The sequence below is a fragment of the Rhinolophus ferrumequinum genome (genome assembly GCF_004115265.2).
Source record: "Rhinolophus ferrumequinum isolate MPI-CBG mRhiFer1 chromosome 13 unlocalized genomic scaffold, mRhiFer1_v1.p Super_scaffold_3, whole genome shotgun sequence".
NCBI lineage: Eukaryota > Metazoa > Chordata > Mammalia > Chiroptera > Rhinolophidae > Rhinolophus > Rhinolophus ferrumequinum.
In genome coordinates this window covers 1,859,640-1,882,034 of record NW_022680356.1, presented here as the reverse complement: position 1 = coordinate 1,882,034, position 22,395 = coordinate 1,859,640, and the positions used below count along the sequence as shown (strand labels likewise).

At 44.1% G+C, this 22,395-nt stretch overlaps 1 protein-coding gene across 1 annotated transcript; it reads left to right on the top strand.

Annotated features, from left to right (window-relative positions):
* The first annotated feature begins 537 nt into the window (after positions 1-537).
* Positions 538-20,262, top strand: STARD7 (StAR related lipid transfer domain containing 7). Its single transcript, XM_033100865.1, has 8 exons — positions 538-845; positions 8,443-8,651; positions 8,975-9,024; positions 10,317-10,427; positions 10,506-10,588; positions 11,551-11,650; positions 17,453-17,537; positions 18,392-20,262. Exons 1-8 carry the CDS (start codon positions 538-540, stop codon positions 18,574-18,576), a joined length of 1,131 nt encoding a protein of 376 aa, XP_032956756.1. The 3' UTR covers positions 18,577-20,262.
* The last annotated feature ends 2,133 nt before the right edge of the window (positions 20,263-22,395 follow it).

Sequence of the window (22,395 nt, the reverse complement as noted above, 5' to 3'; positions counted from 1 at the left end):
GCGGCCCGAAGATGGCGGCGACGGTAGGGCCCCACAGCCACTCTCCCTGGCGCCCTTGACCGGTTCTCGCCGCCGCGCCACCTACCTTGCTAGCAAGAAGCACCGGCGCGTGCGCGAATGGGCGGGAAAGAGCGTTGACGAGCACTTGGCGGGGCCAATCAGCAGCGAGGAGCCTGGACGGCACCCAATCACGCCCGGGGGGCGGCCACGGGAGTAGGTTGCAGGCGAGCAGCGTGTGTGGCGGACGCCGAACGCTCCGGACCTAGCCGCCTGCTTTGCTGCTTCCTGCGCGCTCCGTACCGCGGCCCCAGGCGCCGGCGTGAAGACACAGGGGCGGCTAGTGCCCACCGTCCGTCAGGTTCGCGGCCCAAGCTCAGGAGCGCCTCCCGCAGCGGTCGCAGGCCACCTCCTCAAAAAGGACCCCTCCTCAGCCGCTGCTGCAAAAAGACATGACGGCGTCGGCCCACTAGGGGAATCGGCGGAGACCGCGGTGCCCTCCCGGGCTCGTTCGTCTGCTCCTGGCGCGCGGCTAGCGACATGTTCCCGCGGAAGCTGGCGGCGGCGGCGGCGGCGGCGGCGGCAGCGCGCGCGGGTCCGCGGGGCGGGGGCTTGCTCGCCGTGCTGGCCAATCAGTGCCGCTTCGTGACGGGCCTGCGCGTGCGGCGCGCGCAGCAGATCGCGCAGCTCTACGGCCGCCTTTACTCGGACAGCGCGCGCCGCGTCCTCCTCGGCCGCCTGTGGCGCCGGCTGCGCGGCCGCGCGGGCCATGCCTCGGCGATGATGGCGGCGCTCGCCGGCGTCTTCGTGTGGGACGAGGAGCGGATCCAGGAGGAGGAGCTGCAGAGGTGGGTCCGGTCGGGAGGTCGCTGTGTTCCCGGGGCGGCGCGGCTCAGGTGGGAAGGCGGGACCTTGGACCTGGGGCCGCGCCCGACGGTCCTTGAAGTGGCGATACAGTAGCTGGGTCCTGTTTTAGTAAGCCGCGTTTTTTATTGCCTCGGTGTATTAATTTGACTTGTCGGGCTGATAATAACAAATTGTAGGTTAGTGTAGGAGGGAGACTTTGACTGGGAAGCTGGACCCTAAGGAAACATTCTAAAAAATAAAGGAGCTATTGAAGGCATTTTTACGTAATCTTGAACACACCCAGAAAGGTGCAAATTCAAGTTTCATACCTCACCTAAGAGGATAGTCTTGCATTTACAAAATGACTTCATTCTCAGTGGGACTTGGTCAGAAATGCCAGGAGAGCTCTCGTCATTGTGACTTGTGGCAGAATGATAAGGCTGGAAGGGATTTTGCCCTCCTCTGGCAAACCAGTATCCCAGACACTGTAACCTGTAAGAATTAGGTCAGTGTTTTGCTACTTAACTAGGACTTTGGAAGTAGTGTTTCATCAGGCTCTGAAATCATGCTGTCATCAAAACTTGTGTGTGAAAAGTGCAGTACTATTGATTGAATTTATTAATCTGTGGTTTGAAACTTGAGCCCTTAAGAGTTTTCAGGTGATCTCCTGGGGTCGTCCTGCTTCAGCTCTAGCTTTGTGTCCGTATTGCCGTTTGAACAGCTGTTCTTAAACTGTACCCTCTCCTCTCTGTCTCCCCACTGAGCTCTGAAACTGATTTAGTCATTTATCATGGTCCCCTCCCCTGATAAATCCCACACAAGTCTATTTGTTCTAGATATTTCTCTTGTTATTCCACATTTAAAGTGGGAATACTTTTAAATCTGGTTCGGTTAAAAATGGGAATACTTCAATAAAGTTAATTCTATGACTGTTTGGACGTGTAGCACCCAGATGCCAGGCCCCTATTTGTGCAACATTGAGTTGTGGCTAAATGCAAATTTATCTTAAGAACTTGTAATACTTTTCCTAGCAGGACAGATGACTGTTTTATAGATGCAACTTAAAATCATAACCACAACTTTATTAACAAAAAAGTTAAGATAGAAAGCATGATAGGTAATTTGCCTAGTTTCTTTTAGTATTCTTTTGGTACTTGTCCATTTGTTCTCATTAAACAGTCTCAGGTGTGAGAAACAAAAGAATTTATGAGAAGGAAACTTTTAAATTGAGAAATTATCAATTAACTGTTTGAATTTTCATTCTGTTTTTGTTGATGTAATACCCACGTTCCACAGTGGTGAAGTTTGAGGGGGACATTCCCGGTGGGATCTGTTTGGAGAAGAGAAGAAAGATCAGAAAAGGGGGACGGGGTGGGAATTGAATGATGTTGAAGCCTAGGTGGTAGATGACATCCTTTGGCTTACTTTGTGTTTTTATGGATATATGTCCTGGACCCTCTATTTAGTAGATCTCCCATTTGCAGGAACTAGAGGGGAAAACAAGGTAGGAAATGAAAGTGGTAAACATTTGAGTCAGTAGTCGCTAAGCACTGTGGGAGAAAGATCAGATCATCAATGACCAGGCCCAGTAGTCATTCTGTTACCTTCTCCTCAGGCTCTCTGAAACCCCAGAGGCAGTTGAAATGCTCTTGGTTGTAATCCAACTCCTAAAGAGATACTGCTCTGGGTTAACCCGCTGGAAATTTCAGAAGTTTAGAATAAAGGCCAGTCAGAACACTTGAGGTGCCTTTTTTGACCCCCTTCAGGGTTGTAAAGGCCCTCATTTAACACTTCACTGCCCAGTTCATGCTTGAATTCAATCATATACTTAAAATTTGATCGGGTTATCCATTTCAAGGATTTCAAAATGTTATCTTGATGGGGGGCAAATAATATGCTCTTCAACTATATCTTGGTTGTACAGTAGTAGTTCTGTAATGTTCTGATAGTTTGTCATGTTTATATTTTATAGAATAAAATATTCTGGGTCCAGGTTAATTTTTTTTGCTTGGTGTTTAAGTATTCTATTTGCTTTAATGGAGGCACTGCTGAGGTTGTCATAGCTAGCTTAGAACATCTTAGATTTTGTTTGTTCCAGTGAGATGATTTGGGGTAGCTTTCATAATGGGACAGTTGGATGTGCCAGGAACAAGTGCATTTCTTTCATTGTTAATGGAAGAAGAGCATAATTGTCCCTGGCTCCTAAACCACAGCCTTTGGTTTTTCTGTTCTGTTTCTGTACCGACTTGTTCTGGTACAAACGAATTCTGCTGTTGCTGTCTTGGTTAAACAGTGATGGAGTGTGTAGGATATCTTTTTGGATGTATGCTTTAAAGTGGCATGTGTTTTTTCTTGTTACTTGTTTCTTTTCAGAATGAAAAAGAATAACTTTGCTTTCTGTTATCTGTGCTTAACATCTTATTAAATAGGATCTCATGAATCTAGTACCAAGAAGAAAATTTGAGAGAAGAATGGGGCCAGTGTACAAATCAGGTCTTTTAATGCTTTGTCTAGTATTCTTACCCAATTGGTTTCAATTAAACAGTAAAACAAAATAACTTTCGATCACTATTTTGGTGCCAGCTGGCATTCTGTGAGCCCAGGGCAAATCTTATGAAAAGATACAACAGTAATTTTTTGATGGCTTTGGAACATTAAAAGAAATTACAGGAACAAAAAGAGGAAGGAAGTTAAGAAATACGAAAGGCTAGCGGAAAATGTTCCATTAACCCCCCTCTTTTTTTTTTTTCTTACGTTACAGTTCATTGCTCTAGAAATTTGAATAAATAAGTGCCAGTAAAGTTTCATTGCACATTTTCCTATTTCTGTGTTTCAGGGCATTCGGAATACTATTAACCTTTCAGTATGCTGTTAACTAGATAAATTATCAATAAAAAGTCCTTTTGGCTTAAAGGAACTTTTTTTAAACCACTGTCACTTGAAGCTATTTTACCGATATGTACTTCTTAGATCATCAGAACTCCATAAAAGCTGACTTGAATTTTTTGAGACTGTCTTCACTATTTTACCATTAACTAGTTGGCCCAGAATTGCAATGAGCTATAGTTGACGTTTTTTATTTCTAGGTGTGTCCCATAACAGTTGTACTTGAAAGTCTATACCTTTGACATTGATTTGGAGTTTGAGGAGGGGATTATGTGAAATGAGTCGGTTGTCTTAACTGTAATTGCTAGTTACAGGGAATGCTTTATTTGAATCATTTTCAAGGTGTTTATCAAGCTCTACACTGAGGGCAGGACCCTTAGATGAGCCAGGCGTGGCTATACGTACTGGTTTCAGGTTTTGTGCCTTCAATTTGCAGAGCGCTCGGTCCAGCCTTTTTCAAATATAGAAATGACTTCAGTTTTGCAGAGAGGGAAGCATTGACTGTCTTTCCTTGATCCTCTACTAATCTTTTGGTTCTGTTACTATTTGGGGAATAATCTCTTTTGTCCTTCTTTCCTCTCTCCTTATTACTTGTTTAAGTCTCTTACTTAGATAACAAGGTTTAGACATCCATCCGACCCAAACAAGTTTTGGCACAGCAGGCTACAGAGATATATGGTGAGAGGTTTCTCCTTCCTCCATGTACACGATAGTGAGTGACTGTGCACCTGGGTGCAAATTATGTCTGTCATATCAGCATGCAGCAGTTGAGACCCTTCAGAGAGTTTTGAACCTGGGGACATAACAATCATTTACATTTCCATGATGCAGTCTTGCTCCAGCATTCATATTGTGCTATTCAACGAATGAATGTCATTTCTTTACAAGACATTTCTTGCCCACTCTAGGAACTTAGTCTCATAATTTTAATCAAGGCCATATACTGCCCTTTAATTTCACAGGAGAGGCTGATTAAGCAATGGGTCAGAAGCTCTGTACCACCTTGAATCTTAGAAGGCCATTAAACATACTGATTACAGTCATATACTTTTTTTTTGAAACCTTATTACTATGTAATTTAATGAGCCTCTGATGTGTTTTTAATAAGACGTTCCTGCCCCTCTTCGTTATGTGATAAGAATGACATTTGAGAGTGGTGCTTATTTTTAATTAAAGGATGTTTTACTAACAATGTAAAGTACCATAATGGGTGCCATGTGATGCCTGACTTGTTCTCTGAGCAAATCTATAATAGCTGTGGTTTTGCTTTGCTTTCTCCTCTGCAAGATTGTATTGCCTACTCTAAAGTTCCTTCCCTATTTCTGGATGTGTTTGCAGTGGTAGCAGTCAATCCTATTTTGCAACTTTTAATTCAAATTAAAACTTGAAAAACATGGTTAAACCTTTTTTATCATCAGTATAAATTGTACTGGCTAGGGTTTTTAGTTGCAAACAAACTGATATGAGTTAACTTAAGCCCAAGAGGAATTGATCATAAAGCTGTTAGGCCACTCAGAGCAATGACCAAGAAGGCCAGAGTACAGTTTGGCCAAGACCAGGTACAGGAGTAACCATCTTAGGGCGCTGCTGCTGGCCTCTTTCCCCTAGGTCCTTTGCACTGCCATCCTCTCAACTCCTTCACGGTCACTGAGAATAATCTCCAAAAGATCGTGTGCTGGTGCTATTTCCTTAGGATTCAAAGCCTGGATCAGAAGTTAATTAACCTCACTTAAATGAGGAGCTATGCTCTGAGAAGGGAGTTACGTCCCTTGTCAGGCGGTCAGAACAACAAATGTCCCCCCAGGTAAATATTTTCATCTAAGTCCAAAGTTTAAAATTCAGAGAATTGGAATTTTAGAGTTAATAGGAACCTTCAAGAAATAATGTCCTCATTTTACAGTTGGAAACAGGGAGGGCTGTACAGGTAAAATGATGGGCATAAGATCCACACAGCTAGTTAGTTGGCAGAGCCTGGACGAAGACACAGAGCTACACACACCATCACTTTGTATGGCTCTAAACTTTTAATCTTGGGTTACTAGTATAACTTTGGATTTTTGGCTTTTAAAGCAATGTATTAATGTACTCTTTAAGAATTGGAATTACTGAGGCTTACTTCCATATTAATTTATCTACTCAATTTATTCAGTAAACATTTATTGAGTATCTAGTGATTACCAGGCACTTGGTAGGAGCTGGGAATACAAATATGGAAAAGACTGATTCTGAGCCATTAGGGAATTCTAGTTTAGTAAGGGAGGCAGATATAAAGATAGATTAATTATAATGTGATATGTTTCTTTAGAGGGATAAAAATAAATGTATATGGTTAACTCTGCCTAGAAGTGAACCTTGAACCTTGTGGTTTTTGAAGGTTGAAGAGGAGAGAAAGGGCATTTCAGGCAGTATCAGTAGTTGGTGTTTTCTTCAGTCTTGAGTCACAGAAGAGTTGTATATGACATAGACAGCAGTCTTTCTTCCTTATCTGCTATTTAAAGGTTAAGGGGCAAGTACAAGCCATGTTTTAAAAATTATTACAAAATGTTTCAGATATATAAAAGTTTAAAGAATAACATGAATGTTACGTATAATACCGCGGTTCCAAAGAAATGTACGTACATTTTAAGAGATGTTAACGCTTTGGTCAACGTTGCTTAAGCAATCGTTCGCCGTAATCAGAGGTGTCTGGACGCTGCTGGTCACCACTCTGAGTACCTCTTATAATTGCAGAAGTCAAATGTGACTTGTATTCATCTTTTGTTATTGGCATATATTAATAGTTCTTTCCTTTCTTAAAATGTGTAAACATTTTTTTGGCATCCTCTATTTTATAGCTATAAAATATTATAAATAAATAAAAACCTCCTCTGGACCCTTTTCCAGTTGAAATCTCTCTCCCCCAGATTATTCCAATTTGTTTTTTTTTCCCCATCTATGTCTGTATAGACACACACGTGCACACACGCGCACACACACCCACACACACACCTAACTGATGTATAACGACACATAGTATGACACATCGTATTATTTTGAGTGTTTTAAAGCTTCATGGAGACCTGGACAAAATACTAACAAAGTGAATTCAGCAACATATAAAAAAGATTATATACCATGAACTGGGATTTATCCCAGAAAAGCAAGGTTAGTTCATCATATAAAAATTAATACACCACATTAAAGAATAAAGGACAAATACCACATGATCATCTCATCTCAGTAGATGCAGAAAAAGCATTTGACAAAATCCTTTCATGTTTAAAAAAAATTCAACAGACTTGGAATAAAGGGAACTTCCTCGAGCTGATAAAGGGCATCTATGAAAAAAACACAGTGAACAGCATAGTTAATGGTGAGAGACTGAAAGCTTTCTCCCTAAGACCAGGAACAAGACAAAGATGTCTGCTGTCAGCACATCTGTTTAATGTTGTAGTGCATGTTCTCACCAGGGAAATTAGAACAAAGAAGTAAAAGGCACCTAGAGACAGGTTTGTGGTTGCCACGGGCCGTGGGGGCAGGACAGTAGATACACACATGGCCAGGAAGCACATGATAATAACGCTCCCCATCATTAGTCGTCAGGGAAATGCAAATTGAAGACCACATGAGATGCACTTGTCTCTCACTAGGATTGCTAGAATCAAAAAGATGGACAGTAACAAGTGTTGGCAAGAATGTGAAGCAGTTGGAACCCTCATACATTGTTGGTGTGAATATAAAATGGTGCAGCTGCTTTGGAAAATAATTTGGCATTTCCTCAAAAAGTTAAACATAGAGTTACTATGACCCAGCAAATTCACTCCTAGGAATCTACCCAAGAGAACCAAAATCCTATGTCTACACAAAATCATGTACAGATGTTCATAGCAGTATTATTCATAACAGCCAGAAAGTGGGAACAACCTTAGTGTCCATCATCTGAGGAATGGATACACAAAATGTGGTCTAGCCACACAGTGGAATATTATTCAACCATAAAAATGTATGAACCTTGAAAACGTAGTAAGTGAAAAAAGCCAGGCACGAGACCGTATATTGTATCATTCCATTTATGTGAAATGTCCAGAGTAGGCAAGTCCATAGACAGTAAATAAGTGGTTGCCGGGAGCTGAGAGGAGGCAGGAATGGGGAGTGACGGCTGATGGGTACAAGTTTCTTTTGGAGATGACAAACATGTTCTGGAATTAGCAGTGATGGCTGCACAACCTTACGACTGTTCTCAAAAGCACTGAACTGTGTGCTGTGAAAGGATGATTCTTACGGTATATGAATTATATCTCTTTAAAAGAGAGGAGGAAATCTATATACTTATAATGTAATAGAAAGATAAAGAATCCAATAAAAAATGGGCAAAAAGTATCAAGTGACCTTTCATAGTCATAAACCTCAATAGTTAACATTCGAGGGCTAATTATACACCAGGTATTACGCACTTTACATATAAATGTATTTAATTTTCACAGTTAACCTTTGAGGTGGTTACTACTGTTATCTCCCGTTTTACAGATGAAGAAATAGGGACTGGTTAAGTAATTTAATACTCTACTAAATGGATGTTGGAATGGGACTCACACTCGGGAACTCACGTTTTTATTTACTCCACTTAATACTGTTTTAAACCCACGCCATTCTTACACAAGTCTCTTTGTGGACATTTCATGTCCCAGGGATAACTCCATTCACTTCCTCCATGCCTGTTTTCCTCCTTCCCAGATCCATCGATGAGATGAGACGGTTGGAGGAAATGTCCACTATGTTCCAGAGCTCTGGAGTTGACCGCCACCCTCCAGAACCAAAACCCCAAACAGAAGGGAGTGAGGATTCCGGGGCCAAAGCGCAGCCGTGGGAGATGGTGATGGAGAAGAAGCACTTCAAGCTGTGGCGGCGCCCTATCACGGGCACCCCCCTGTACCAGTACCGAGGTGAGCCCAGCATGGCTGCCTGTCAGTGTGTCCAGGGTTTCCCGGGTGCTTTGTGCTCTAACTGTTCCGTTCTGGTTGTTCTCAGGCAAGTGCCATGGTTTACTGTGGACTGTGTTCCCTCTCCCAGACCGCATGAGTCTCGGTGTCTTTGCTGTGCTTTGCTGTAGCTTGTCTTTGTCCTACTTGCTGCCCAGGGTGACTTCTAGTTTCTGAGTCTGCCTTTAAGAGCTGTCAGCACTAGAATCGAAGTGCAGTAAAGAGATAGGAATACGGTGAGTGATGAGAGTGTGGCAAACACCCCTTACTCTTTCTTGTCATTCTAGTCTTTGGAACCTACACAGATGTGACACCCCGGCAGTTCTTCAATGTTCAGGTGAGTACATTTTTCTTCCCACATTTGGAGTCTCTAAGCCTGGAAATCAACTTCCCACAGTCCATGTAAATAATTTCTCTGACTCAGAAGACATTGGCTTCAGTACATCCATCCATCTCTATACCCCTCATCTCACGTAGGGTAGCATTTGGGTAAACATTTGATTTATAATTTCTTTGCCCAGTGAGAATGAGACCAGTCCTCATCTCACAGGGCTGTTGAAAGAGCAGATGGAAGCTCGGGTTTGAATACTTTTAATGTTTTATAAGGCTTGACCATTTTTCTTCCCCTAAACAATTGGAGGGTAAGGTACATACCTGGCCCTTTATCCTAAGTTCTAGATGTATTCTCTTAGCTAACCATGGTACCCTATTCAAAGTCAGTAAATTTAACATTGATGCCACACTTGTGTAGTCTGTTTGTATTCCAATTTTATATATTGACCCAGTAATGTCCCTTATAGCATTTTCCCTGTTAGTACAGATCCAGTCAGGATTTAGTAATCTGGAACATTTCCTCAGTGAAAGTATTTTCTTAATAAAGATGAAGTGTGTCTGTTCACAAAGACTGCTCTCTTCCATGGGGGCAAACGTATGGATAGGAGAGGTGGGCCCATGCAGAGTTATACCAAAAAACTGTTTTCCTTCCTGGATTTTTTGTTCGTTTTGCTGAACTTTGAGTAACGAGTTGATTATAATACCCACTTATAATATGCAAGTGCATGCTTTCCCCGAAGTCTTGAATTTTGTCAATTTTGATTGAATTTTTGTTGATTTGGGTGTGTAGGATGTGCCTTATTTTGAAATTCCTTAGTTACTAGTTATATTAGAAATTTATAATATAATAAGTTTACAATATAAAATATATATTTATAATAAATTTATAATATAAATTATAATTTATAATATACTCGCATTTCTCTGTGTAAGGTGTCTGCTCATACTTTTGGGCTTTTGTCTGTTTGAAAGTTTTTAGAATTGTTTCTGTACACATGTGTATCTATTTTATTTTCTCCAGACATACCTATTAAGTAAATTTTTTCTTACATTTTTCATCGGTTTGTCTTGTTAAGGTTCAGCTTCAGGGTAATGGTATTCGTCTACAAGGAGGGACTCATCTGTGTAAACACATCCATAGTAAACACAGCCGTGTCTTTCACATTTGGGCAGTATCTTTTAGGTTCAATACTGTTTCAGAATAAGTCCTTGGCTTGGAGGCCTGAGCATCTGGAGAAGGCTTCTGCATTTTTGTTTGAATCTCTTGGGTCCTCATGGTCTTTCCTGTTCCCACAGCTGGATACAGAGTACAGGAAAAAGTGGGATGCCTTGGTGATCAAACTGGAAGTGATTGAGAGGGACATGGTCAGTGGTTCCGAGGTTCTTCACTGGGTAACCCACTTTCCTGTGAGTGTTTTTGCTGCGGTTTTACTTCCATCACGTCCATGTGAGGCCGAACAATAACCCTGCCTTTTCTTTCCTTAGTATCCCATGTACTCACGGGATTATGTTTATGTTCGGCGGTACAGCGTGGACCAGGAAAACAACGTGATGGTGTTGGTGTCACGGTATGTGTGGTTACCTTGCTGAGTTTCATTAGCTGTGTCCTTCATGCATACATGAGGTGTGATCACAAAATACGGTGGATGTTTAAATTAAATAAAATGTATTACAGTAGAAAGCACATTGCCATTAATCCCCCTCAAAGTACTCCCCCTTGCTTCAAATACACTTATCCCATCATCTTGCCACTTTCTGAAGCAGCTCTGGAAGTCCTCCTTTGTGAGTGTCTTTAGTTGCGCTGCCGTAGCTGTCTTGATGTCCTGAATCGATTTAAAACGTTTTCCTTTCAGGGTCATTTTGACTTTGGGGAAGAGCTAGAAGTCTCACGGTGCCAGATCCGGTGAATAAAGTAGATGAGGATACACCATAATATTTTTATTTGACAGAAATTGCTGTACCAGAAGCGATGTGTGACATGGACCATTGTCATGATGGAGGATGAAGGAAAGACACTCACAAAAGAGGACTTCCAGAACTGCTTAAGAAAGTGGCAAGAACGAGGGGATAAGTGTGTTCGAAGCAAGGGGGAGTATTTTGAGGAGTATTAATGACAATGTGTCTATTACTACAATAAATATTTAAACATTCACCGTATTTTTTTTATCACACTTCATATGTGGTGGCTTTGCATGTTCTCAGGGCCCTGAGGAGTGAAGCCCAGGCCCCATCCATCCCAGCTAGAACATGAGATTGGAGGGATATAAGCTTTTCATGAAACCATTTCTTCAGTTTCTTAATGCTGATAATTAAAAGAAGTGCTGTCTGTCTTCAACACAAAGCCTAGTGAGCTGGGCATCACCAGGGAAGGCCTTTGTTTTTAGTACTTAGTTTGTATTCATTCATCTCAGTGATCCTCTGTTGTATTTTAAAGATGAGAGCCAGTTTTTGAGATTTCCCTAACCTGAGCTCCTGTGCTGTTTTGTATGTTGACGGTACTCAGAGTTTCCTTCGCTTTTCTCCTTACCAGCGCTGTGGAGCACCCTAGCGTGCCAGAGTCTCCAGAGTTTGTAAGGGTCAGATCATATGAATCCCAGATGGTCATCCGTCCCCACAAGTCATTTGATGAGGTGAGTTTTCCATGATGTAAGAGGTGAGGTGTAGAGGCTTTGGGATTTCTCAAGGATTGTCTTTGATCTGAACTGGGGAGGGCATGGGTTGCTATCAGGCAGTGGTTCTCAGAATCCACTGGAGCTGGTTAAGGTACCGGGCTGGGCTGTGCCTCGGGAATTTGCATTTTTAAGAAGTTCCCAAGTAAGGCTGCTGCCGTTGGTCTGGAAACTTTGGGAACCCTGCTATGGGCTGGCACACCTGGACGGTCCCCCATGACAAAGTCCGTTATCTGAGACCGTTAAGGTGTAGCCCCTGTTCCTCTGTGTAGCAGTATTCTTTCAGAACTAGAGCGGGTACTTTCTCCGTCAAAATGTCCCTTCTCTCTCCTTGTCTGTAAGATGAGAGGCTTAGACTAATGTTCTCTGTCTTCTTTAAAATTCTTTGACCTTTCTTTTTGTTTCTGCTTTCTTAGCCAAATCTTCATTGAGTGTACTTACAGGTTCCAGTGGTTGCTATTTTTAGTTCTGTTTCACTTTATAATGGCATTCTTTTGTCCCATCACTTTTGTTTTAGAGCTATTTGAACTATGTTCTTTAATATGCTTTTGTTGTTTTATTTATACCATCTGAAGTGGGACTTTAACTGTGACAGAGAAATGGTGGCTCACCTCAGTGTGGCGTTGGACTCTCTTTTTAGGAGATCTGTGTGTTTACTTCTGTACTATTTTTAGAGCAGTATTTTTCAAACCATGGACTGCTACCCATTAATAGAAGACAAAATAAATTTAGTGCATTATAACCAGCTTTTTTAAAAAATGACAAGAGTAAGTAGAACAGAATAGAAACTGTCTGAGTATTTCATGAGACTTTTGTTTGGTTACGGGGTGTGATCAAACAATATGGTGAATGTTTAAATAAAAAAGAATTTATTATAGTAAAGGATACATTGGCACTAATCCCCCTCAAAATAATCCCCCTCTGGGCGGCCAGATGGCTCCGTTGGTTAGAGGGCGAGCTCTTAACAACAAGGTTGCCGGTTTGAGTCCCACATGGACCAGTGAGAAGCAATGACTTGAGCTTGGAGCTGAGCTGCTGGTGAGCAGCCAGTTTGCTCAGTGATTGGAGCATGGTGCTCATAACATCAGGGTTGCCGGTTCGATTCCCACATGGGCCATTGAGCTGCCCGCTCCACAACTAGATTGAAAACAATGATTTGACTTGGAGCTGAGCTGCGCCCCGCCACAACTAGATTGAAAAGAAAAAAAGAAAAACGACTTGACATTGAGCTGATGGGTCCTGGAAAAACACACAGTTCCCCAATAAAAAAAAAATAAAAATAATCCCCCTCACTTCGAACACACTTATCTCATCGTTCTTGCCACTTTCTGAAACAGTTCTGGAAGTCCTTTCGTGAGTGTCTTTAGTTGCGCTGTCATGGCTGCCTTGATGTCCTGAATCATTTTGACTTTGGGGGAAGAGCCATAAGTCACATGGTGCTAGATCCAGTGAATAAGATGGATGAGGACACACCGTAATGTTTTTATTTGACAGAAATTGCTGTAGCATAAGCAATGTGTGACACGGAGCGTTGTCATGATGGAGGATGATTTATGGCACACTTTAAAACACACCTTCTCTCAACCGTAGCTCACACCCGACTTGCACCGAACAAGTTGAAACTTGTCACACACTGTTACTAAGGTTTGACGCTCTGCTTCCCCGTATTGAAGATGCCTGCCTTTCCGCTGGATGGCACGCAGCAGTAGCATTCACATTTTTCAATCATAATGGAAAGTTTCCATGTCACACATTGCTTCTGGTATGGCAATTTCTGTCCAATAAAAACATTATGGTGTGTCCTCATCCACCTTATTCATCGGATTTGGCACCATGTGACTTCTGGCTCTTCCCCAAAGTCAAAATGATTCAGGACATCTATGCAACCATGACAGCGCAACTAAAGACTCACAAAAGAGGACTTCCAGAACTTATTCAGAAAGAAGCAAGAATGATGGGATAAGTGTGTTTGAAGTGAGGGAGAGTATTTGAGGGGGATTAATGGCAATGTATCTTTTACTGTAATAAGTTTTTTTTTAATTTAAACATTCACCGTATTTTATGATCACACCTCATACATAAGTATGTATGAATGTGTGTCTATGAGTGAACTGGGTTGCAGTGTAGAAAGGATTATTTACAGTGTATTGTAGTTAAAAATGTTTGAAAGTCCTTGCTTCAGAAGACAGAAAAGAAGTAAGGCTGCTGTCGATGGCTAGTTACCTTTAGGAAGGGGCCTGGCTCAGGCTGGGAACAGTGTGGGAGGCAGACTTACACCTCACTCTTTTCCTTTATGGTGCTGTTGACATTTGAACCTTGTCCATATATTTCCTATTTGAAAAAAAGTGACCTGAGGCCCAGTATTGCTGTCTTTAGAAACCATGGCATTTAGAAAACAGCTAAGGCATCGGTTAGCACCTGGTGAGTGCGTTGCATCTAGTAGGCACCCAATAAATAATGTCTTTAGCTGGGGTAAGGGAACACTGGAGTTATCTATGTATTCTTTTAGTATATTTGTGGCAAGCTCATGAAAAAGGTAAGGCTTGAGTTGGTTCTTGTAAAAAGGCAGGCAGACTGCAATAGAGGAAAACAGTAAGTGCGCTGGGGGTAGGAGACATGATTCAGCCAAGACAAAGGGGAGAGTGAGCCCGGGCTGTGCTCAGGGATTCACTGCTTAAAGCAGAAGGCAGAGCTTCGGGGTGGGTGGCAAGCTACACTGGCCTGTGCGGAGGGTACTTGAGAAAAGCAGCCGAGTTTGGATTGGCCTGATGGAAAGTAGGTCCTTGACTCAAGGTATGGTTTTGTTTTACTTTTTATTATGGAAAGTGTAAACGTCTACAAAAGATGGGTTAGTGAGAACCGTATATATCCACCCCAGCTCCAACAGTGATCAGTCTGTACGCTTCCCCACTCCCTTTCCCAAATTTTAGCTTTGCTGTAGAAGAACCCATAGAAGAATTCTTCTGTAGATACTTCAATATGTATCTCAAAAAGAGATAAATATGACCTCAATATCATAATAATCCCTAATATCAAGTATCTAGTCCATATTCAGATTTTCCTGAGTGTCCATGAATTTTTTCGTAGCTGGTTTATCCAAATCAGGATCCAAATAACATCCAGACGTTGAAGTTTATTCATACTGCGTCTTGAGTCTCTTGAAATCAGTAAGTCCCCCTCCTTTTTTTCCTGCAATTGTATTTGTTGAAGAGCAGAGTTCTTTGTACTGCTGATTGAGTCCCCATGGTCTCCATAGTGTCATTAACATGTTCCTGTCCCCTGTATGTCCTAATAATTATTGGTAGTTAAATCTAGAGGCTCAGACAGATTCAGGTTGTTTGGGGCAACACCACTGCGTTAGAAAGCAGGGCTGCTTTTGTTGTGATTGAGAACTGCTCGATGATTGTTGCTCAGACCCATTCCTTCATTGGGGTCAGACAACGCCAGCTTTGTAATTCCCTCATTCATTTCCATTTATCAGTTACAGTACTTCCGGGAAAATTTCCTTCTCGGCTCTTTGGTTTCCTGTAGTTTACATAGGAAAGGGACATAAAAGAAATGCTTGATTTATTTCCTTTATTTACTAGTTTTCAAAATAATGGTTCTCTTAACTAAGGATCCTCCATAGGTAAAGTTGTTGTTTTTAAATATCATTAGAAACTCACAGGGTTTGGTTAGCTTCAATCTATTACAGTTACTGTTGCTCAGACAGCCCACATTTGGCCACTGGGAGCTTCCTCTTTCTGCCCCGAGTCCTGTGGCCTCAGGGGCACTCTTGTTTTCTGCTGTGACAGGTGTCCCAGGTTTGTCTTGTATCATTTTAGCTCTAAACCTGGACATTGGCGTTTCTTCAGGGAGCCCTGGTTCCTCTTAAGGAAAAATCATTGAGGTACCACAGTTCGTCTTCTAGGATTACTCCCAGCTACTGGCTGGCTTGTTATTTTTCGACCTTTTCAGGAGATAGAACTAAGCAATAAGTTTTGTTTATTTGAAAGATAAATTGTATGTGCATACTAATACTTATGATTTACTGATTCAAATTCAGGATGGTAGAGTTTTCATTTACATTTTATATCTTATATCTGTCCTCTTTCCCTGTGCTGAAAAACTCAGTTCTCAGCTCATTCCGCAACATAATTATTTGCACACACACACCAGCCTGAGAGTAGTAATACCAAGGTCACTAGTGCAACGACTAGAAAAATTTGTTTCTACAGTCAGATCTGTAAAATGAGAAATATTCAGAGTAATTTTAGTTTATATCCCTATTCCTCCTTCCTATTCCCTCCCTTCTGTCGTAAGTAGCCATTGTTTTCGGTTTGGCTTCCTTTTTTAAACATAAGCAGAGTGCATGACACCCCAGGTCTTTTGACTTCCCAGTCCAAGTGTTCTATGGGAAGAATAACTTAGTCTTTTACGTGTATCTAACCCATTTGGTCTATAACCAGCCTTTGTGGTGGGTACAGTCACTGTTTCCACGTCTGGGCCTTACCTCCTTCCTCTTTACTGACACAGTATTCTGTCTGTAACTCTGTTACGGCACCGATTGTCGTAATTGGGAGCCTCCGAGGGCAAGAACTAGCATATTTTTGTTTACAGCACCCAGCACAGTGCCAGATACACAGCAGACATTCCAGTATATGTTGAGTAAATGAATAAAAGGGTAAACAGTTCACTCCAGGAAAAGAAGGTGGACTTTGTTGCAAAGGCACAAGAGTTTATAGTCCATATCTGCCAGCTGGAGTTATGGCCCGTCTGCCTTAAAAGTGCAGGTGCACGCCCAGCTCTGTCTTACCCCTTTGAGTGGAGCATAACCATTTCAGACCGGTGCTCGGGTCAGGACCCCTGTGAAGATCCTTACCCCCCGGCCTCACTGTATCAGCAATGAGAGAGTAGGTGCGTAGGCCCCGCCGTCCGCGTCCCGGGTTCATCTGGCTCTCGTTGAGTACATGGGGGTGACCTTGGGCAGAGGTACTTAACGTCTCTGCTGACTTACCTGATCTGTAAAACGGGTCACAGGACCTACATTCTGGGATCATTGTGAGGAGTCGAAGCAGTTCCTGGCATGCAGTTAAGTGCTATATAAGTGTTTGCTGTTAATACTATTTGGGTCAAGATTAAGATGTTTAGACATTGGGGGTATATATTGGGGTCCCCAAGACCATCCCTGAAATTGAAGATTCACTAGAAGGACTCACAGGACTCAGCATTAGTTGTTCTCATGGCTGAGATTCATTACAGTGATGCAGCAAGGACGCACAGCTGGATCACAGGGAAAAGACAGGCGGCATCTGGAGGGGTCCACGTGCAGACGTCCCAGGCTCTCCCCCTGCCGTCTGGGTCACAGCACATCCTTCTCCCGGCAACAAAAATGCAGCAACATGGGTATGACGTTTCTGCCCAGGGAAACCCATTAGAGACTTGGCACCTGAGATTTTCACTCGGGAGCTGGTCACAGGCACCTCCGCCCAGCATAGAGCGCGCAGTGTGTGTGCACTGACGGACGAGGCGCAGGGAGCCGCCCTTAGCAGGTGGCTGCCGACAGGGAACACTCTGGGAGCCAAGTTCCCAGACTCCGGCCGAGGGCCAGCCTCGCAAGCGGGCCTTCGTGCTGATCGCAACCCCTCAGGTCTTCAGTGTTGTCTTCTGCACAGGTGGAAAAACGGCACTCTGCCCCAGGCTCGGGTGAGCCTATCTGTGGGCCAGGATGCGGCGGCTGCGGGGTAATTCAGGTTTCTTCATCTGGCTGGTTTTCTTTTCCAGAACGGCTTTGACTACTTGTTGACCTACAGTGACAATCCCCAGACCGTGTTTCCTCGCTACTGCGTTAGTTGGATGGTTTCCAGTGGTGAGTGGGCACTTGTAGACAGGGCCTGCAGCCTGGGCTGAGTGGTTTGTTTTTCTCTCGCTTCTCAGTGGCAGCAAGATGAGTACTTGATTCACTGGAGCCCTGTTGGGGAAATTAAACGCCCTTCCAAATTGAACGCCTTTCAAAGTTGGGCTTGAAAACTGACGATGTGGAAGCCTCTAGCTGGGGTTTGGAGGGATGAGAAGTGTGGAGTCCCAGAGAGGAACCTGTGCCCAGAGTGGGGATTTAAGAAGAGCATTTGCTTAATGCCTTAAATATGGAGTGTGGACATTAATGCCCTTAAATTGTTTCGTCTTAGATAGTGTTGGAGGCCGTAACATCTGGCGTAGAAATGTGGTGGCTGTAGGACAGCCACCTGGAAAAAGGGGTGGTGGCACCTGTCCTAGAAAGGCTACACATCATGGCTGTAACTGTACCCTTCTCTTCCCATGTCTTGCCTTGAAAAGCACCCTGTTATGATTTGCTTTCTTCGGGCAGCTTCTTGTAGCTCAGAGAGAATGGAGAGGAGACTATGTTTCTGTGCGACATTTGTCTTAATAAATTTGGCAGATACATAGGCTGTGCCACTGATTAATGATGTTTTCAGCACCTGAAAGAGAGCCATTTGGGATTTAGGTGGCCTGATCAGTTCCCCTTTTTAAAGAATTTCCGAGGTCCTGGCTCGTTTTCACTCCGTATACATTCTGAGAGGCAGCTGTCACTCACATGTAGTCAGTAGTGCAGTGATTTCTGTAAGGAGGGCTGGGCTCTTCCATGAAGGAAATGGGGCCTTTTAATTTTGAGCCTGCTGCTGGTTTGTCTGGCAGCCTACTCACATGTACCTCTTCCGACAGGCATGCCGGATTTCCTGGAGAAGCTGCACATGGCCACTCTGAAAGCCAAGAACATGGAGATCAAAGTAAAGGACTACATGTCATCGAAGCCTCTGGAAATAGGCGGTGAAGCGAAGGCCAGCAGCCCGTCTTCCGAGCGGAAGAGCGAGAGCAGCTGTGGCCCCGCCCGGATTGAGTACGCTTGAAGGGCTTCAGGATGAGAAGGGACCGGCTGCTCCTGGCCCTGCCTCGGTCCCTTCTCACTCTGCCACAGAACGGGGACATGTATTGCAAGGCTCGGAAGGTGTCTGCCGTAACCACCAGTGCAAGATAATTCAATAACTGGTTCTGATTTCATTCAGAGCCCTCGTTGCTCTTTATCAAAATGGAGAAGAAGGAGGCATCTGTGGGGGTGTTGTCACATTCTCTGGCCAAGCATTTTGCAATTCAGTATTCCACTGAGCTAATCTGGAACAAACCTCACCTCAGGCCGAAAGGGGATGACTTGTTTTTGTTTCCCCTGAGTAGTTTCCTCCGCCAGCATTCCAGCTTCCACCGTCAGTTCTGCAGAGTTTGGACTCCTCCAGTCTGACGGTCCAACTGGAAAGTGCGGTGGCCTGTTGATGGTTCACTGAAGGGTCGTTGGGAGTGCAGTGCTTGGTGACAGTCTTGGTGTTGACGGGATGTGAGCTGTTGTTCGGCAGTGGAAGTGCCTTGTCCTCACCTTGCTTCTGTCTTTCGGGACATGAACTTTGTACCAAGGAATTGCTCTCTGCCGCCCACGTACCACCCCATTGACCACACAGAGGCTTTGGATCGGCCCGTTCTCTGTATTCATTCGTTGGGGTTAATCGGGCTGGCACCTCCTTCCTTGGCCCATTTACCAAGAACACAGAACGAATCCTTTCAGACAGTAGCTGTCTGTATCATCAGTGTTTTCAGAGAGTCAGTGGAGATGCTCAGAACATCACACTTTAGGTTTTTTTAATCTTTGTGTCAAAAAGTAGGAATTGGGGAGTTGAAAAGAATTTCTCCATAGTCCCACTGTCTGGAAGGTACCATTTTGATTCTGGCATTATTTTTTATACTTCAGGTTTGACTGGACGCCGAGGGCTTGTCCATCTCAAAAGGCGGAAGGCAGAGAGTGGGGTGGGCTGCTCCCTAGCGCTCTCAGAGCTGTAGACAAGCTGTGTGAATGAATAAACGTACTCTTGCCCCAAACACTAATGTAACGGGGGTATGGTTTGTGTGACCCCTTGTTTTTCTGAAAGTATTTCCTTCTCTCTTCAGAGCTAAAATAAAATTGAACTAGGCCATTAGGATGAAGTCACATCAGATGGTGTCAGTTTGGCCTCGCTGGTTCTGCTGTGGTCATGCTGCCATCTGACGTGAGACTAGGGATCAAGTTTGAAACCCTCCCGCCCCTTTTTTGCTAGAATTTAAATGACCAGGTTTTCCCTTTTTTTCCTACTTGGAGCTAAACCTGAGACTAACTTAAGCCCCTCGACCTCTTTGTTGCCTGTGAAGTTTTGTGCCAAGGAACCATCCCAGTGCTTCCTGTCTTGCCTTCTCGGAGTCATTGGCAGAGCAGAGATATGTCTAGCAGTCCCAGCTCGTCACTGATTATTTCTCTCCTCATTCCTAGGGCCTGACACACCCAGGAGGAGGCCCTGGCTTATTGTTGGAACTCGCCTGTGACTGTCGAGAGTGGGTGGGCGTGGGTGACAGTATGAGTGTACAGGTGGTCAGCAGCTGTGTTTTGTTCCAGTGTTTGGGAATTTGACTGCAGTTGGGGTCGGTCTGTATAGCTGCTTATGTAATGATGATTTCACTGCGAACGGTGACATTTTTATCATATGTATGCATAAATACATAAATATTGGTACAAAAGAGTGTTTGTCTTTGGCCAGATGGTGATGGGGAGACCTGGCATATTGGGCGTACTGTTTCTTCCTGATCATCAAGTTTGCAAAGCAGAGTGTTTCTGCTCATAGAGCTGCACATGGAAGGAGCAGCTGTGGTCCTTCCTGGTATGGCTAACAGCTAACTGCCTTGTCTAGATAGTGACAATTGGCGGCTGAAAACAAGCCACCTGCTTCTGCTTTCTTGTCTGGATCTCCTAATCCATGACCTTTGCTTTTAAAGGAAGATCAACTTGGAGGAAACAGTGTTGGAGCTTTGCTGATAAAACTTGGGAAGGTGCAAGGAGAGGAGGAGGGGACTCGAGCAAGCCCAGGTCTAGAGTTGTGGGTGGGGGGCAGTTCAGGACCCTGCTGGAGAGGGAGCATGGTGAGCTTGAAGCCCACGTGGCCTGTGGGACGTAGGGTCACACAGACAGTTCTGCCAGGATGCAGATGTGTTCCAAGGCGATTGATAACAGACATGGGAGCACAATGGGAATTTTGAATTTATGGTGATTTTGCCTGTGGAAAACACTGGGTGAACACAAATGCACACCCAGATTCTTCAAACTTTCCTCCAGAGTCTCCTAAGATAATCACTGGAAGACACTTGTCCTTGTAGACGAGTCACGTCGTACGCTCGTGGGTGTAATCTAAAATTCTGCATAATCATAAATTTTGAGAGCCAGCTGTTCGGCCCCCCTGCAAGCGTCCCTGGCGTGGCCCCCCTGCAAGCGTCCCTGGCGTGGTCCCCCAGGCCCCGCGGGACGCTGACTCAGGGCAGCTGAGCTGTCACCCAGAGCAACACGCCTGGTGCCCCGCAGCTGTGGCTCAGGAAGTCCTCACGCTGAGACTAGAGGTGCCTCCGTCCATCTGCCAGTGAGTCTGCGCTGTCCCTGGAGTAGCAGGGACAATGCTGCCATGGTCTAGCTCTTCACATTCTTGAAGACAGTGCTCATGAGACCCTCAGCTTTTCCCAGGCTTTATGCCACCAGCAGCTTCAAGACTCCTCCCACTTTTTACTTGGACATTTTTCATATATATTGAAAAGCTGAAAATAATAAGAAAACCTTGTGTACCCCTCCCCCTACCTTTGCAGGCAGTTAACTTGCTGTAGTGTATGCGTTTATTTCTCTACATACACTTTGCTACGGACTGAACTGTGTCCCCTAAAATTCACATGCTGAGTCCTTCACCCCCACTGATGGCATTGGAGGTGGGGCCGTTGGGAGGTGATGAGGGTTAGATGAAATCTGAGGGTGCAGCCCCCATGATGGATCAGTGCCCTTGTAAGTGACACCAGAGGCTGGCTTGTTCTCCAGCTCCAGCATGTGAGGACACAGGCAAGCTTCATCAGAGGGACAGCTCTCATCAGGAATAATCAGCCGGCACCTTGATCTTGGGCTTTTAGCCTGTAGAAATGTGAGAAATTTCTGTTAAGTCAATGTGACTTTATTATGGCGGCTCAAGTAGACTAATACGCTTTTTCAAAACCATTTGAAAGTAAGTTGCAAACATATGTCACCCCTAAACATTTGAGCTTCCTCTTTTATAATAAGGACATTGTGTGTAACCACACTCCCATTAGCACTGATAATGTCTAATAATTCAGTCCATGTTAAAATTTCTCCAGTTGCCCCCAAAGGACTTTTCCTAGCACCCCCTCCCCCAAATCCAGGATCCAGTTATGTATCCTGTCGCGTTTTTGTCTTCAATCAACAGCAGCTAAGCAGCTAAGGTCCTTCAGCTAGTGCAGTGTGGGCATCAGTTCTCAAACTTGTCTGCGCCTGGAACCCCATCCCTGACGATCACCAGAATTGCTAGGGTCTGAAGTGTGCAATGTTACTGCAATCAAAAGGGCACAGAACAAGCAGCCATCGCCCTGGATCTGCATATCACTAATGTAAGCTAAGATGTTCATTTGTCACCAGACTTATCACACTGTTGGCTTATGTTGTGCTTGGATCAGCTAATATCGCTACCATTACTGAGCATTTGCTGCGTCAGACACCATGCTTTCAAGCAGGCACTCATGTCATCCTACAACAGCCCCATGAGTATGTTGCTGTCCCGTTATAAAGGTGAGAGGTCACAGGAGTGATGGAGCTAGGATGCAGGCCTAGC